Raw genomic sequence first — 16,345 nt, 5'->3', positions numbered from 1 at the left:
GACACACTATGTTTCTACCTTAGGATAAAGCAAGCAATCCTCTAGTCAGCAAAGCCTACTGTGAGACCTTGAACACATCTGACATACTTAAAGGCACTTACAAACAGATCTGTACATTCGGGTGTTCTACAACTGATCGGGATTCCATCTATCACCATTACATTGGGTGAGAATACTCAGAACAGTTATCCAACAGAAACAGAACACTGATGCCACGCAGCTAGGACTCTTCAACATTCATCCTTATTTCAGTTGACTCCAAAGTAAAACATTAACAGCAAAAATAACCTTCCTTTGCATGCACAATTTTTAGTTACATACATAGCCATCCTAATAGAACAATAATCACGCTATCTTACAGCGTTACTTAGACTTGTAATTACTTGGATTTGAAAGACTGCTTGGTATCAACATTTACGATCTTCATTTAAGATAGTGTTTTTGATAGTACTTTCATCAAATTCATAGCAGTGCATGACATAACCAGAGTAAGCCATTTAAAATTTCACCTATAAGTCACAAGACTGGACAAACTGGCTGCTGTATCTCTTCTGAAGAATGCCACGTAAGTGAGAGAGACAGTGGTAATCACAAGGGCAACAGTAAGCCTCAGAGAGTGCTGTGGGAACTGAAGTAAAGGAGAAAGGAACAGCAAAGCAGTTGATATATGCAACTTCACAGAAGCATGTAAAACACACCCCAGGGTGCCCAGGAAGCTGTCAGGATTACTGTGAATCCACTCTCTATCCTTTTTGCTACAGAATGATGACTGAAGAGGTGCCCAAAACTTGCAAGAAGGCAACAAAAAGCTATAGTTCCCCCTCAGGCTTCAAAAGAAGCCTTAAAGAATTTTCCTGTTACTGGCATCTGTCTTTGGAATGAACTGCCTGTCCCCAAAAACACTGTGAGAGAGCACTTGCTCATGCGCTTGCTCAAGACAGAGGATGCAGGGAGCTACAGGTCAGTCAGCCTCACCCCAGATCTCACTGAGCTACCAAGGAAAAAAGTTAGAAGCACATAAATGTGACTGAGAGCACCCAGAAAGAATTTGGCATAGGCATAATCTGTTCGAATAACTTCATTACCTTCTACAAAGAGACAAATCACTCAGTAGCTGATGGAAGGAATTTTTATGTTGCTTAGTGTACCTTGAGCAAGACTGCCTCCCATAGCATTCTTATAATCAGATTGGCAAGATGGAGATTAGGCAAGTAGACTATAAAGTACTGCTGGGGGAAAAAATAGCACAAAACTACACAAAAAGAACACAACAAGGAAAAACACAGCAGCAGTGTCCCTCAGGGATCAATATTGTGCTGTTCTGTGTCTTCATTAAGCACCTGGACAATGTAGTATGAAGCACTTGTCAGGAGGTTTGTGCATGATACCCACGTGGGAGGAAGAGCAAAAATCACTGAATATTCCGAGTTAGAAGGGACCCGCAAGGATCATCGTCTCCAACACCAGGCTCCAAACAGAATCACCCAAAATTCAAACCCTATGCCAGAAAGCACTGTCCAACTGCTACTTGAACTCCAGCAGTTTGGAGCTGAAACTACTGCCCCAGGGAGCCTAGGTCAGGCTACGACCACCCTCTGTTGAAGAACATTTTCCTAACAGCCACCTGCCATTCCCCTGGCTCCACGCCATTCCTTTGGGTCCTATCACTGTCATCACAGAGATGACTGCCTGCCCTGTGCTCCCCACATGATGCTGTGTGCTGAACAAAACAAGGGACCATTTTTCCTCTAGACAGTGTTGCTCTCCAAATGGACCTTGGCCCAACAGGAACCACATGAAATCCAATGGCAAATGGAAAGTCCTACACCTACAATTCAATACTTCAATGTAGCAGTAGAGGCTGGGTGCTCACAGGCAAGAGTAGCTTTCCAGAAAAGGCAAGCACAGGGACATTGCATGTAGTCTCCATTTTGGTGGCCCAGCTACAACCCCACCCCCCTTCGTACCTAGTTTAAAGCCCTCTGGATGAACCTACCCAATTCTGACCGGTGGGAGCCAAGGTTAAAAAACCCAAACCCCTGCCAGGCACACCAAGCTCAGAGCCAGGTATTGATCTCTTGGACCATTATATTGAATCCCTCATTCTTCCCTGAAACAGGAGGGATAGAGGTGAACACAACTTGTGCTCCCGAACCCTTTACCTGTCTCCCCAAGGCTCTGAAATCCTTTTTCAGAGTCCTCATGGAAGTTCTGCCTAACTCATCACTACCAAAAATGATGACCCGTCGTTTTTTCTTAGTTGGTGACATTCTAATGGTGGGAGAAGAGTGGTTAGACTCAGGGGGCACCACCAACTGAGTAGTACCGTCAGAGGGCCTAATCAGCTTAGGGACTTCCCTTTTAGGCAGTTCCTCCATCCTCTCTCCACTCACCTCCTCTTTGATTTCCAGTGCCTGAAACCTGTTGCTCAGGGAGAATGGTGGACACGAGGCAGGCAGGCAGAGGTGATATTCACGATGGCAAGTCGGGACTCTCTGCCAGCCCTCCTCAACAGTAGGGACTGTCCCCCCGTGACAGGGCAGGGGGAGTCCACGACTTTTCTAGTGTTTTCTCCATGGTCCTCACCCTGCTTCTTCCTCTCCCATTCCCTGGTGGCCCTTAGCCGCTGCACTTCCTCCCTGAGCTCCACCACCAGGCTTAGCAGCTCATCCACCTGCTCACATCTCACACAGGTGGAATCCCTGCCACCCTCCCCAGGCAGCAACAACTCCAGGCACTCCAGACAGCCAGAAACCTGAACCACAACATTTCTGGGCTGGCCCTCCATCTCGGTTGCCACAGTTTTGGAGGAGTAGAATCTCTTCCTGGTAGAGACCATGATTAGGCTGCAGTCTCAGAGAACAGCAGGAGGAGAACAGGAAAAGCTAAAAAAAAGGCTAATACTGACAGCCCTCACCACTTGAGCCATTGCCTTCAAGCACAGTTGTGCCACCCAGCAGGAGCAATGCTCACTCACTGAACAACTCAGCTCACTATGAGCAAAAACAGTGGCTACCAAGCTAGGATAAGCTGTGGGTGGAAGCCGGCATCTGCCCTCCTTGAGTCTCTTTAAAGCTTGTTGCCAGGTGCTGACATTAATGGCCAGAAACAACAACATGTTTGCAGGCTGTTTAAACTGCCCGGCTGTGTCAGTTCCACCCCTGATGACTCAGGAGCCTGTCTACAGCTGACAGCTCCCCAGCACAGGCAAAGCATTGTTACTGCCTTCAGAAAAGCCTTAAAAAAGAGCTTTTCTTAAGGAAAAAGAGCTTGACACAATGTGAGGCCACTTCCTCTAGCCCTACCACTAGTTACACAGGAGAAGAGGCCAGCCCTCCCTTCACCACTACCTCCCTTCAGGGAGTTGCAGAGTTCTAAGCTCTCATTTCTTATCTAACATCCTACAAAAGCCACATTTCTGTTGGGTTGCTGCGTAAGTCATGTAAGTAGTCTGGACAACAGTCAACAGCAACAAAGAAATAAGCACAAATTTAAAGTAATGGTAATTTATTCACCCTTTTAAACCAGGGCACCCAAAAATGATGAAAAAACTTCCATCTTTCAGCTGCATTAACAACAAGCAAAAAATAAATAAATAAATGTTACCTGTCACTTCACCTAATGTCAAAATAACTCCTTTTTCACCACTTTTTAGATTCAAGGAGGTCTACACATTCTTTGTTCTTGCTAAGCAGGCAGAGCTCAAACAGCATAATGAATACAGGATAGAAACTGACATCAAAGCAAAAGAAACCAAAACAACCCTACACCATTCAATTAGCACCAGGCTGTTCTTCACTTGGCTTCCCCTACCCAGTACTGTACTTCCTCCTGTACTGTTAAGCATCTATCTTCCTATATACAGTAAAAAGAAACAGATACTCCTTTTTACTGTGTTTCTTCCATATTTTTTGCCTCCTCTGTTCTAACACATGCTCAAACTCAGAAATCTTTTTTCTACTTCTCATTTTATTCTTTCAAATTACACGTCTTCTCACATCAGTGGTTCATCTCACCTTCATTTTCAGTATCCAGCTATTGCTGTTTTTCTTGCTTTCTAACGAGAACAAACAACGAATCAAAATACTGCTTAACTATAGCAGGCCAACTTACTGTACTCTGAGTACCACCACACAATTACCTCTCTACCTGTGTTTGCTGCTTACCACCTCCTGTCTATCTTCTGCAGCACTTCTCCATTCATTTATTAACCTAGACAGGTTACCACGAGGCATGACAATAAATAGGCCTTACGCAGCTCTGAGCAAAAGACAATAAAAATTAAAACAGAAGAATCAATGAACATGACATATAAACAAAGAAAAGTATCAATCGGCATTAAATCTCTTCCAGAGTCACTACAATAACATACTGTAATCAACTGCACTAACCTTAGAGTCTACACTGTTCCTAGCAAGGAACAATGGTGAGGTTCATCAATCTAATGAGGTGGATAGGACAGCAGCTGAGCAGTCAGGCTAGACAGAAGTGCTACGGTAGCTGAAAAGCTTCTCCACGCATCTGTGCTCTGACAGACTGACAACTCTAGAAACAAGAGAATTCGCCATACTGGAAGCAGCACCAGCTGCACAACCACTCACGTACCACTATTTTGCACAGGAACCCAGCTCCTTCCACCCAAACATCGCCACCAAACCCTGATAACACAACCAAGTACAAACATACATACCAAGCGTGTGTTCATCAAAGGTGCAAATAATAACCCAGTTAACACCCAACAATTTTATCTCCAATTAGCGCTCCAATTCATTTTGAAAGGTAAAATTTGATTGTGTGGATTTCCTCGGAACGTTTCTATTAGTAAAGTTTATGGGTTCGGTTTTTTTGTTTGGGTTTTTTTGAACAAGAAAACTTGAGTAGAGGACACATCTAAATAAAGGGGAACATCAGTTGTAAACAGAAGCATGAGATGAGACAGAAAAGGGAAAGAACAGCATGGCTATTGGCAGTAGCAGAAAGTGAGTACCCTGAAGGAAGAAATCCTGCCATGCTTATGTTTGCAGCGTGTCTGGTGAGACAGTGCTCTGGCACATCAGAATTACCTAATACATGAAAACAAGGCACTTACACAATGCACAGCCTCATCAGGCAGTTGCGCAGATCTAGCCAGGTAAACAAATAGTTTTCTGATTCATTGCACTTATCTGCTGCACAGTCAGAATGGCTTTTCAGAGCAACACCAGGTTTGCTTCAAGCTTATGATTCAGTTTAATTCAGACCTTTCACATAACACATTTGCTCTTGTCGTGATTTATTTGTTCTTTTGTTATTTGTTCTCTATTATTAATATTCTTTTATGTAGAATGACTTCCCTCCCATGTTGCCTGTTTCTAAATCTTACTGCATATCTAAATACCATCAAACCATGCACTGGAAGCAAATTTGGTCAAACATTTTAATGAAAATCCAGCCTTACACAGTGGTTCAAGAGCAGAAATGATGGTTAAGCCAAGCCACTACTAACAGCACACCTAAATTTAATAACCAAATACTGGCCTTTATACCCCACTTATCTGTTTTCTGTGTAAGTACATGCAAAACGCTGCTAAAACTTACACGTCCAAATTTATTCCTAATACTTGGCAAATGTAACCTCGACACTGTTTGAAACTCAAGACCTTTTCTGTTTCCAGATAAGATACCAACATTATAATAAGCCATAATAAGGGAAAAAACATTGTTTAAAATCCAAAGCTTTCTAAAATATATATATATATATATATATATATAAAATATATAAACATATATGTGTGTATATATATACATATATATAAGTATGACTAATGCAGGTAAGAAGCTTTCAAGTAAGTCTGGTCAACTTAATTGATAAACTCTTTGGGTTGGCAGCCATGATGGAATTGATTTTCTTTAAATGATTAGCAATACACAATTTATTGTCATTGTAAATTATATGAAGGAGATGAACAGGTAATGACTCATCGTTACCTTCTGGAATTTAAGGAGGAGTAAATGTCAAATTAAGAATATAAACTAAGCAGAAAGGAAATTCAAAATGAATGGAATTGCCTCCTTAATTAGATTGACATTTGAGCCATAGAACTTGATGCTGGATGCTGAGTACACCAGAGCTTCATGTGTGCACAAGGCAAGAACGAGTTCACGGAGCTGAAATTCAGAGGAAACTTAGGCCTTCAGTGCATCTGTGTCTGAACGTTCCGGGGCTGCAGGTTGTTGCATGCTGAGTAAATCCTTACAGGGCAGGGCCAGGTAAAAAAGTATACGCTCACCTCTTTCACACATCCATCTGCTTGGGGTATTGCTAAAGGCTCTTGAGAGATCACTGATTACACATGCTTTTACGTAACCTTTGTAGTAATTCCATGATGGAAAACATTAATTGTCAACACTAGGACTTATCCAGACCTGAAAGTGTGTAGCTGCCTCCTGCATGAGCATCGTAAGCAAGCTCCACAAGAAGAATGGGGACTATAATAATAGTTTGAAGGCCTCTAAAACACCCACAATGCAAATTCATAATCATATGCTGCAAGAGGGCCATGCAAATGGACTTTCAGACCTCAGCTGAGTCTCAGAGGGCCTGCAGCATACCACATCTCAGTGAATGAGGAGATGCAGCATCTGAGCACTTCAAGTCTACAGAAGATACGACTTCAATACTATCCTTCTGTTGCAAAAACAAAACTGCTTCATCACCCCCGCAAGCACAGTGAACAGGTTAAGAGGAGGAAAGCCTCCAGCAACTACTGCTTCCTCATGACCTCCATTTTCTCTCTCCACCCATTTCCATGCCATCACCTCCATGGCTCCCTGACCCTGATGCTCCCCACTTGCCTGGCACATCCCTTCTGCAGCATCAACCTCCAAGGTGACATCTGGGGTCTGCGGTGATGCTCTGGGGCCACCCAGACATGACTGAGGGTTCCTGGAGCAGGGCATGGGGTTCCGCTCCGCCCAACCACCTGAGCTATTCTAATAAAAAACCAATATTTCACGTTCAGCATCTCATCTTGTTTTTCACTATTAGGTAGGTATAACTGTATAGTTCCCATTTACTGGCCATTCTATCCCTACCTGCTTAAAAACCTGCTGCTCAGATAAGGAGCATCGCTCAGAGCTGCAAGAGATGTCCACAGAAACACACACTGCCACTCTAAGCCCTGCAAGCAGCACTGCTGCAACTATTTTCTGGAAAGAAAAAGAAACCGAGCTTAGGATTTGCTTCTCGAAGTTCCCTAGTGAGCTAAAGGGAAAAACATAAAATAAAGGGAGCACGGGGATGTGTTATCGCTACCCAGCGCTATTCAGTGGAACACCATTACAGGACTTGGCCCCAGCGTTACGTAAGGGCGGGTGATCCCCCCCAACCCCGCCAGCACCACGGCAGCAAGAGGGACGAGGGCTCCCACCCCCCCCGTTACCGAGGCCGCCGCATAACCCCAAAGCACGGGCGGGCAGCTCGGCGGCCGCCCCCGCCCTAAACGAGAGCAGGCGGGGAAGTGAAGGGAGATAGGCACGTACCTTCCCCTTTGGCCGGCTCCGCGATACCCAGCATAGGGGCGGCGAACTGACGGCCCGACGTCTGCCTCAGCCGGGCGGAAACAGACAGCCGGGCCACCGCGGGAGCAACGAGCAAAGGGCGGCGGCGGAGCCGCTCCTTCCGCCTCGGGCCTCCCGGGGTGGGCTGAGGACGGCTCGTCTCGACTCAGCTCCGCCTGGCCGTGGAACTACCCGCCTCCTCACAGCGCTCCGCCCCACCGTGCTCGGCGGCCGCGTTTAGAATGAGCCTGATAAAGCCGAGTTCCTAAAGCTTGGAGGAGGGAAGGGAGTAGCCAAAGCCTGAGTGCTCCCTTCAGTGTGTTACGTCTTGGGTCTACACCAGGAGTGTGGATAACAGCGTGAGTGGCCTCCCAGAATGCAAAAACGCATGAAAGCAGACTGAAAATACAAGATTTTGAGGGTCAACTTGCAAAAAAGCCAAAGAAAAGTAGCAATAAATCTGTTCTCAAAGCACAAGAATGCTGTCTGATTCCATCCCATGAGGTGTGAGCAGGGTTCAGGGCGGGTAAGACCCTGTCACAGCAATGAATCACAGAAGGATGGAAGGGGCTGATGGAGATGCTCGAGTCCAGCCCACTGCTTAGGCTAATTCATGTGTTGAATGAAGTGATAAAAAGAAAAGCATATCTGTCATGTGGCAACAGCATGTAATGGGATATTGGTGGGAAGGTTCAGCTCCTGCTGCCATACCACCAGCATCCACCTCTGACTGGCATTACTTTCAGAGCAGCCCTCAAACATCTCATTGCGTGAATCCCTGGTATTCTTTGGAGGATGACCACATCTGGACAAGGGATGAACATGGAAAACCCAAAAGATGTTTTTTTGAGAGGAGCCTTCATTGAAGGCTCTTAGAAAGCCAAGCTGTCATGGGATAGAAGTTATGACCTTCAGAGAGATAAACTCCAGGCAGAAAGGTAGGATTAAATCACCATTTTTTATTTATTTATTTATTTTTAATCAAATACTGTGGCATAGCAGGTAAGGTTGTAGAGGAATTTGTGCTAAAATAAGTCCTGTTCAACATAATAATACTCCAGAAAAGGAGGTGAAAAGCGGAGTAGTAACATCTGTGGTACATACTGAATTACTGTAGTTAGTAAAAATTATTTATCACTGCAGAAGGACCTCTGAATTCTTACTGATGGAGCAGTAAAATGATAGATACATGCAGATGCATGAGACTGAAATCCAGGTCCTTCAACAGAGTAGGCTTTAAATGAGTGGCTGTTGCTCATGAGCAATCTGGGTGTCACAACAGGTTCTCAATGAAATCCCAGTGCCATGTGCTCCGTTGTGGTCAAAATTGAGTGAGCTTTATTAACCATCAGGAAATGGGCACCCTAATTCTCTATAAGCAACTATGATGCACTCATCTCTTGCAAGCGGTCTGCAGTTCTAGCAGGTCCCATCCCTTGGAAAGGGTATAGAACACTACAAAAGCTATAAATGTGGCAGTGTTTTTTGGATATGTGAAGTTTTTTCTGTATATGGAGCACTAAAAGAAACAGATATCTGAAGATGAAGTTTCCATATTTACAACCAGCATCACTATTTCTGAAATCCTCATCAAGGTCACTTTGCATTTTAGGACTTAGATTGTATAGTATGTGTGTAAATGATCCAAGGGCCATCCGGATGCTTGAGATACTATTGGTCAGAGTACATTTTGTTTAAGTGCTGATAGAACCTGATTGTCAGCAGGAAGTAAATTCATGGGTGTGTGTTACAATGATTACGTTTTATCAGAGCTGGAGTTGATAACTTCCTGCAGCCAAGTTCCAGGTGAGGACTTTGCTTTACATGGTAGAAGAGCAAGATGACATTTGCCCTGGTCTGTTTTGTATGGACTTTAAGAAGAATTACTCATTTTTGTTCTGGATTTTACACGTGAATTGCTCTTCTTGAAGAAATCATTTCAGTGTTTTCATATTCAAGTTCCCCACTTAAAAACGTTACTAAAATTGCCCCAAACCACAATGATAAGGTGTAAATCCCAAGACTTCTGGCTTTTCCTCCCTTCAAGAATATTAGCATTAGGCTTTTGCTCTACTGTTTGTGATCTGATGGCTGGCTGTGATGAGGACAGATGGCAGAAAGAAGGAGGATGGCATTCGAGTGATCAATGGCAGCATGATCATGCCAAGTGATAAACTGTGGAAGGTATAGGCACAGGAGAAGTATAAGCCATGGTTTTATGTGAAATCTGGTATACGGTTTTTACATTGCATGTTCTCAATGACTTTTAATTTACTAAGTGAGTCCATAAGGTTGCTTATTACCATAAATTTTCACTATGGTTTCCCTGGTGGAATGGAATGCATGAACAACTCTCACTTTGCTTGAGCTGCAGAGGAGTGGCTTAAAGCATTCTCACCTGTATTCTGTTCTAATTGGGTTCTGTGAACCCAATATCCTTAGTGGTAATAATAACTGTAGTAGTTCTGTATAAGATAACTGTTCTTTGATGTGTTTTCTGGCATATTTGTAATGTGTTCTTTTTGAATTAACAAATATGTATAATACACGAACTTCGTGTATTACAGACTTGTAGTTGATTTGGGTATTTTAATAGGTAGTAAACAAATAACAGAAGTAGAGGTTAATTTAAACAGTATCTGTGCTGAAGAATCAGTAATTTAATGATTTAACCCCTTAAGAGCATCTCCAGTTGATGAACTTACTTCTTAAGCCAAATTTCTGTCCGTGGTGTAGGCATGGGAGGTTTGCTGTCTGCAGTGTTCAAACATCATTTGATGTGAAGAAAGCATTTTTAGGAGATCACAAATTGTTCTCTATTTCTGCAGGTATAAGTTCTAAATGTAGGAGGAAAGTAGTACAGTATGCATGAATACATGTATACATATCAGTAAGACACCCAATGATTTATCTGGTAAATTATCAGTAAATATGAAAAATTATCTTTTTTTTTACATTTGTCAGAGGATATAAAGGCAGTTATTCTCCAGGTGTTCAGTTCTTCTCTGGTGTTCTGAGTGCAATGAAAAGGCATTTCTGGTCTCTGTTACTCTTCCTTAATACATACACAGAAGTGAATATAATAAATTAAGGTGTTAAGAGAGACCCGTAACAGGTCATGAGTGGTGTTCCCCATGGGTCAGTGCTGGGACCTGTCCTCTTCAATGTCTTTATTAATGACCTGGATGAGGGCACTGAGTGAACCCTCAGTAAGTTTGCAGATGACACCAAGTTGGCTGGAAGTGTAGACCTGCCTGGGTGTAGCAAGGCCCTACAGAGGGATCTGGACAGGCTGGAGAGATGGGCTGAAGCCAATCCCCTCCCCTCCTCTACCTTCACTTCACTTCCCTTCACTTCCTTTTATTTTTTTTTATTGACTCTTGCGGAATTCACTATCTTAAATCTCTTTATAAACCAGATTTTAAAACTGAAATGTATAAAGTGTGCATGAATCATATAAATATTTAAGTCATTCATGGATATATGTTCTATTCAGGCTGAGGGAGCTGGGCTTGTTCAGGCTGCAGAAGAGAAGGCTGAGGGGTGACCTCATTACAGCCTTCCAGTACCTAAAGGGGAGCCTATAAACTGGAGGGGAGTAAACTCTTTGAAAGGATAGATAATAGTAGGACAAGGGGAAATGGTTTTAAGGGAAGATCTAGGTTGGATGTCAGGGGGAGGTTTTTTACTATGAGAGTGGTGAGGTGCTGGAACAGCTGCCCAGAGAGGCTGTGGATGTCCTGTCCCTGGAGATGTTCAAGGCCAGGTTGGATGGGGCTCAGGGCGGCCTGGTCTAGTATCAGATATGGAGGTTGGTGGCCCTGCCTGCAGCAGGGCGGAGGGGTGGAGATTCATGATCTTTGAGGTACCTTCCAACCCAAGCCATTCTGTGATTCTGTGATTCTATGATTCCACACACAACAGTTAAGCTGTTGTATATGTACTCTTTTTGTCTAAAGAGATGTTCTCAGAGGTATATAATGTTTGCTGTGGTTTTCAAGTTACTTATTTTTTATTACAGAGCAATTGAAAATGGACGTATTTTAAAATAATGGCTTAGAAATGATGTCCTGGAGACAGCAAAGTGCTTCAAGAAGTAGTTTCCTCTTGAGTTTCTGAAATAACTGAGAAAAGAGGTTGTAAATAAACAAAGTTCTTCAGAAGCTTAAGCTTTATAGGTGATGAATGTAAGAAAAGGGAACAGAAGGTAGGAAAAGGTTACTGTTCCACATTACTGTGGAGAAAAATAATTGGCTCATTGTGTCCTTATGTGTGGGCACATGAGGACCCCATGGTATGCCTTGAAGTGTGTATATTCACATCATAAATGGCAGCAATAATACTTTAGTATATATTCCTATATTATATGGTTAAAAAAAAAAAACCTAATAGCAAGCATTTTGAAGTAGAAGTTAATTGGAGATTGTATATTTTTTATATAGTGTATATGGTATTGCTCTCATGTGATTCTTATTTCTAGTGTGTAAAGTCAGCATACAGCAAGCATAAAACTTTGAGCATGCGACTGGTCTTAAATGAAACAATGGGCCCAAGACTTCCCAGCGTGCATCAAACTGCTTATTCAAACAGCCCCTTTGAAAAAAGCAAGCTGAAGGTGACTCGCATGCATGAATATTTTGCTAGATCAGGTTTGAATAAAATTAGTGCGTTTACGGGCCAGTTTAACTCAGGGATATGATGGGCAGTGATTTTGAATGCTGAGAGCTTGGGGTAGCACTTTATAAGGCCTTTCAGAGTGTTTTTGGTGACTTTCCCAGTTGAGTTCTTACCGAGAAATGAAACAGAACCAGCGAGTGCACCTGAGTACTGGGCCACTGCTTGTTGAGGCCATTTAACACTTACCCTGTGCCCTGGCACACTTTCAACTTGTGAACAATTTTGTGAACAGTCCAGGGCACAGTTCAGAGTACACTGTCCACCTAAAGTTATTCCCAATGCACAGTATGAACAAGACTTGGCCAAACTTGTCATTCTTCACCTCACACAGTCTTCCAAAGCTGACCTAGCAGGCTTGGCACCCTTAGCCATCACAGACTCCTCTGATTCATAAAAACCTGTTTCATGAAATGGAGAAATCACAGTGCAGAGCTGCAACACAGTCTTTTCATTTTTCAGACACTTATAAATGAAAAACAAAAAACAAAAAACAAAACAACAACAAAAAAAGAAAAACACAAAACCAACCACACAGTATGGCAATGTTACCTTATGGCCTTAGAGGTGCCACCAGGGTCCATCATGACTAAAGCCAAGTACTAGGAAGCACAGAATGGACTGGACTGTCACTTGACTCCCTGTCTCATTAATGGTTCCTGATGCTATTTCGTTCCGTTGCGGTGCGTAGCCCAAGCACAAACATCTTATACAACCAGATACCAGGATGGCATCTATAAATGTTAGTGTTGAAACACACAAGCCTGAAGTATTTTTGCTGGCAACAAACCCTAGGTGCAGCGACATTTAAACAGGTTTTAGAAGTTGGTAGTATCTCAAAGCACCACATAAATCTGCTGAAGGTAGGTTCTTCTGGCCAAGGTCCTGGAGGCCATCTGCTGGGTAGTTGTTTAGGAATGCAAACAACACAATAATTTCTATGGCCTATATATTTAAGGCTGTTTTCCTAGTTCAGTTTAATATACTTAATCCAAAGAAAGCACTATTGAAGGCCAATCAAAATATAAAATACTCTTTTCGTGTCACCTGTTATATGATAGCAAATCCTGTCTGGATACAGAACGTGTTACCATTGTTAACTTTGCCCCACAGATGAGTGGAAATAAGAATTCAGAGATCAGATAGAAGAAAAAAAAAGTTCATATGTGTGGAGAGTAACATACAGAATTAGCTGGAACTGAATAAACACATGAGGAAAAAAGTTACTAGTGGAGTTTCCTGAAAAGCTTTGAGTACTCTTGAGTGTAAATTGTATTCCTAGTTAGCAGCTGTGTGTACTGGAACAACTCACACAGCAACTGCATCGTATTTAATAGCTACAAACTATAATATGAAATAAAACATTGAATTTCATGAGAGTAGATTTCAGTTATAAATACATTTGAGAGCTAGACATCTTTTTTCTCTTGCCTTCCCTTGTTTCTGTCTAAAACCAATCTTGAAAACAGTAGGTCATGAATCAATCAGATTTTGGCCAAGAATCTTCATCAGAGATTTTATGATCTTAATGAGGGTGCAAATTTCAGCTCAGGTGTAGAATTTATTCTGTACAAAAAAATCACCCCAAGCCCTAAGTAATGCCCAAAGCCCATGAATCGCTTTTATGTTTACTCTTTGCAGAACAGTCGATTTTAGTCAGAACTGTTATTTATGGTTACCTGTATGCAGACTCCCAGGAAGCAATCATAGGCTGATATGCAGAGTGAGAGGAAGACAGTGAAATCTAAAGTACTAGAAAGTGATAAATGCTACAAACATCTTCCTCCTTATTGTTACTGATGGGACCAACTACATTTCCCTTGTTAAAATTCTCATTGCTTCAGTCATGTTTTAGTACATGAAATTATTTTCCTTTACCACAGATAAACAGGTTAAATTTCCTAAAAGGCTGTGTGTGTTGTGTCTGTATCATTTGGCTGTGCCAAAAGGAATTTCCTGCCTGAGATTTTCGAGCTCCTTTGGAAGTGCTTTCTGCATTGGGGTGCCGACTCCTCATTGAGCGAAGCAAAGCTTGTTCAAGAAACTGCTTTTTGCTGTGCTTCCTAGAAAAGGGACATTGGTCACATTTTTCTTAAGGCTCAGAAGTTGGTAGCTTGAGATCTGACCACCTTGTGGTGGATTTTTCAACCTTTCCCCCTTCCCTTGGATTTTTATTTGCTGTCTGTATAATTCACTTAGAATAAGCATGTTGAAGAATTCGCTATCAGCTCTTTTGACAGCATATTTCTCAAGACCTCGCAGGCAACACTGTGCCATTTGCAAAAAAAATTAGCATAAGATTAAATAAAGTGCTGGTGTATGGCTGGAAGAAGCCTGAGTGAGTGCAGTGTGTAAATAATCAGCAGGCGTTCAGCTTCTGCCCTGTTCTAAAGGTGTTTCCTTTGCTACGAAAAGATCCTTAATGTTTGAATATCCCACAACATTCTTTTGATCACCGTAGCCTTCATTCCCCATAACTTCTTAATTTCTTGAATGAAGTAGAAAAGAAAAAAAGCATGCTTACGTTGATGAAAAATGGAGAAGAAAGTTAGAAGTGATAAAAATTAACCCAGCTGGATAGAAACATTTTCAAATACTTTTTGTCATTAAATTGAAACGATGAGCAGACATCCAGAATTTCTCAGCATTTGAACTGAATAAATCTAGCTCCAGATCTATTTTAAGCACAGAACCCCATTACTGATTAATGTGTTTATCTTCACAGTATCCCTGTGAATGCATAAATTGATATCCTCACAAGTGGCACATAGATGGTGTTAAGTACTAAAAGATCTTCAAATCTAGCCTGATGTAGAAAAGTCCAGCTTTTTATATACAGCTTGTTTCTTGCCTGAGTTCTCAAAGTTATATTTGAATTATTTATGAAAATCAAAACTCTGTGATATTTCCAGAAACAGTCTTTGGGATCACTTTGTCATGAGTAAGTTAACTGCCACCCAAGGCAGAACAGTGCTGTGAACCAATTCTTCTATCTAGGAGTGAATGGAATTTCACAGAGTGAAGCTTTTCCTGATTTGGGGGATTTGTTTATTCTAATTTGAGGATGAAAGCCTCTTCTCAACCTACCATGCTCTCCGGGGACAGAATCTGAGTCTTGCTTGGCTACAGCTGAACTCTTGTCCCTTTCCTTATCTGTACTTGTCTATCAGATGATGGCAGATTAGCCAACTGCAATCTCTTATTTGCTCAGTTAACCTCTGCACAGCCAGATGTTAGCTGCAGGAGCAAAGGGATATGATTTATATACAGTTTTGTTTTAGCTTGCAGGTGCCGTGCATGAGCAAGCTTTGAATCAACACTGCGAGCATCTGATTGCTGATGCTGAAATCCTCATTTTAGATTATCAGAACAGAAAGTAGCAAAATACGGGGGGTTCAGATGGTTTGAAGAAGACTTCTGCTCCGAGGTTACCTTTCCCTACACTTCTACTTAGAAAAAATGAAATTAAGCTTTAATATTCTGGATACATTTTTTAAAGTGAAGCCTGTGTTGATATTATTTGTCTAATGAGTGAAATGGCCACCACCTGCATTTAATTTATCCTGTGTAATGTCTTTCTTGCCATGATCTAAAATTCTTCAGAACACACAAAAAAATCATTATTTGCTGCTTGGACTTTGCTGGCTAGCTCCAGTTTGATTCTTGTGGGCCTCTGAGAGCCTAAACAGATAGCATGCACTCAGCACACAGTTTTATAACTAATTGCTAATGTTCCTAGAGCACTTTGAAGAGAAAAAGTGCAGTCCATGTGTTAATTATTATTAAGAGCCTTGGCTTTGAACATCATGTTCTGAAAGGAGCAAAGTTTAGTGAGTCCTCACCAAATCATAGCATTATAAATGTATTTCATTAAGAGATCATTAAGACATTAAAAGAGATCATTATTAATCTACACATGATCTAAGCTTGGCAAACCTTTGTAATCCAGACTCATTATATTAGCACGAGTGCCTTTCCGGCCAAAAACATGCTGAGATTTTGCATGGTAGCATTTCAATTTATCAACGATATTACAGATGAAATAAAAACTCTGATTTTTGGAAAATCTCCCCTTCTAGCACCATTACTTTTTCCTGGGCTTGATATAGTGCAGTTGTTGTTTCTGGCATTA

At 41.9% G+C, this 16,345-nt stretch overlaps 1 protein-coding gene across 1 annotated transcript in view; it reads right to left on the bottom strand.

Annotated features, from left to right (window-relative positions):
* LDAH (lipid droplet associated hydrolase) overlaps positions 1–7,717 on the bottom strand; it is a 101,023-nt gene extending 93,306 nt beyond the window's left edge. The window contains exon 1 of the mRNA XM_072332916.1: positions 7,522–7,717. Coding sequence (XP_072189017.1) covers positions 7,522–7,555 — 34 coding nt within the window. The 5' untranslated portion in view covers positions 7,556–7,717. The remainder of the gene's footprint in view (positions 1–7,521) is intronic.
* Positions 7,718–16,345: the final 8,628 nt, after the last annotated feature.

The sequence above is a fragment of the Excalfactoria chinensis genome, chromosome 3 (assembly GCF_039878825.1).
Source record: "Excalfactoria chinensis isolate bCotChi1 chromosome 3, bCotChi1.hap2, whole genome shotgun sequence".
NCBI lineage: Eukaryota > Metazoa > Chordata > Aves > Galliformes > Phasianidae > Excalfactoria > Excalfactoria chinensis.
This window is presented reverse-complemented; position numbering and strand designations above follow the sequence as displayed.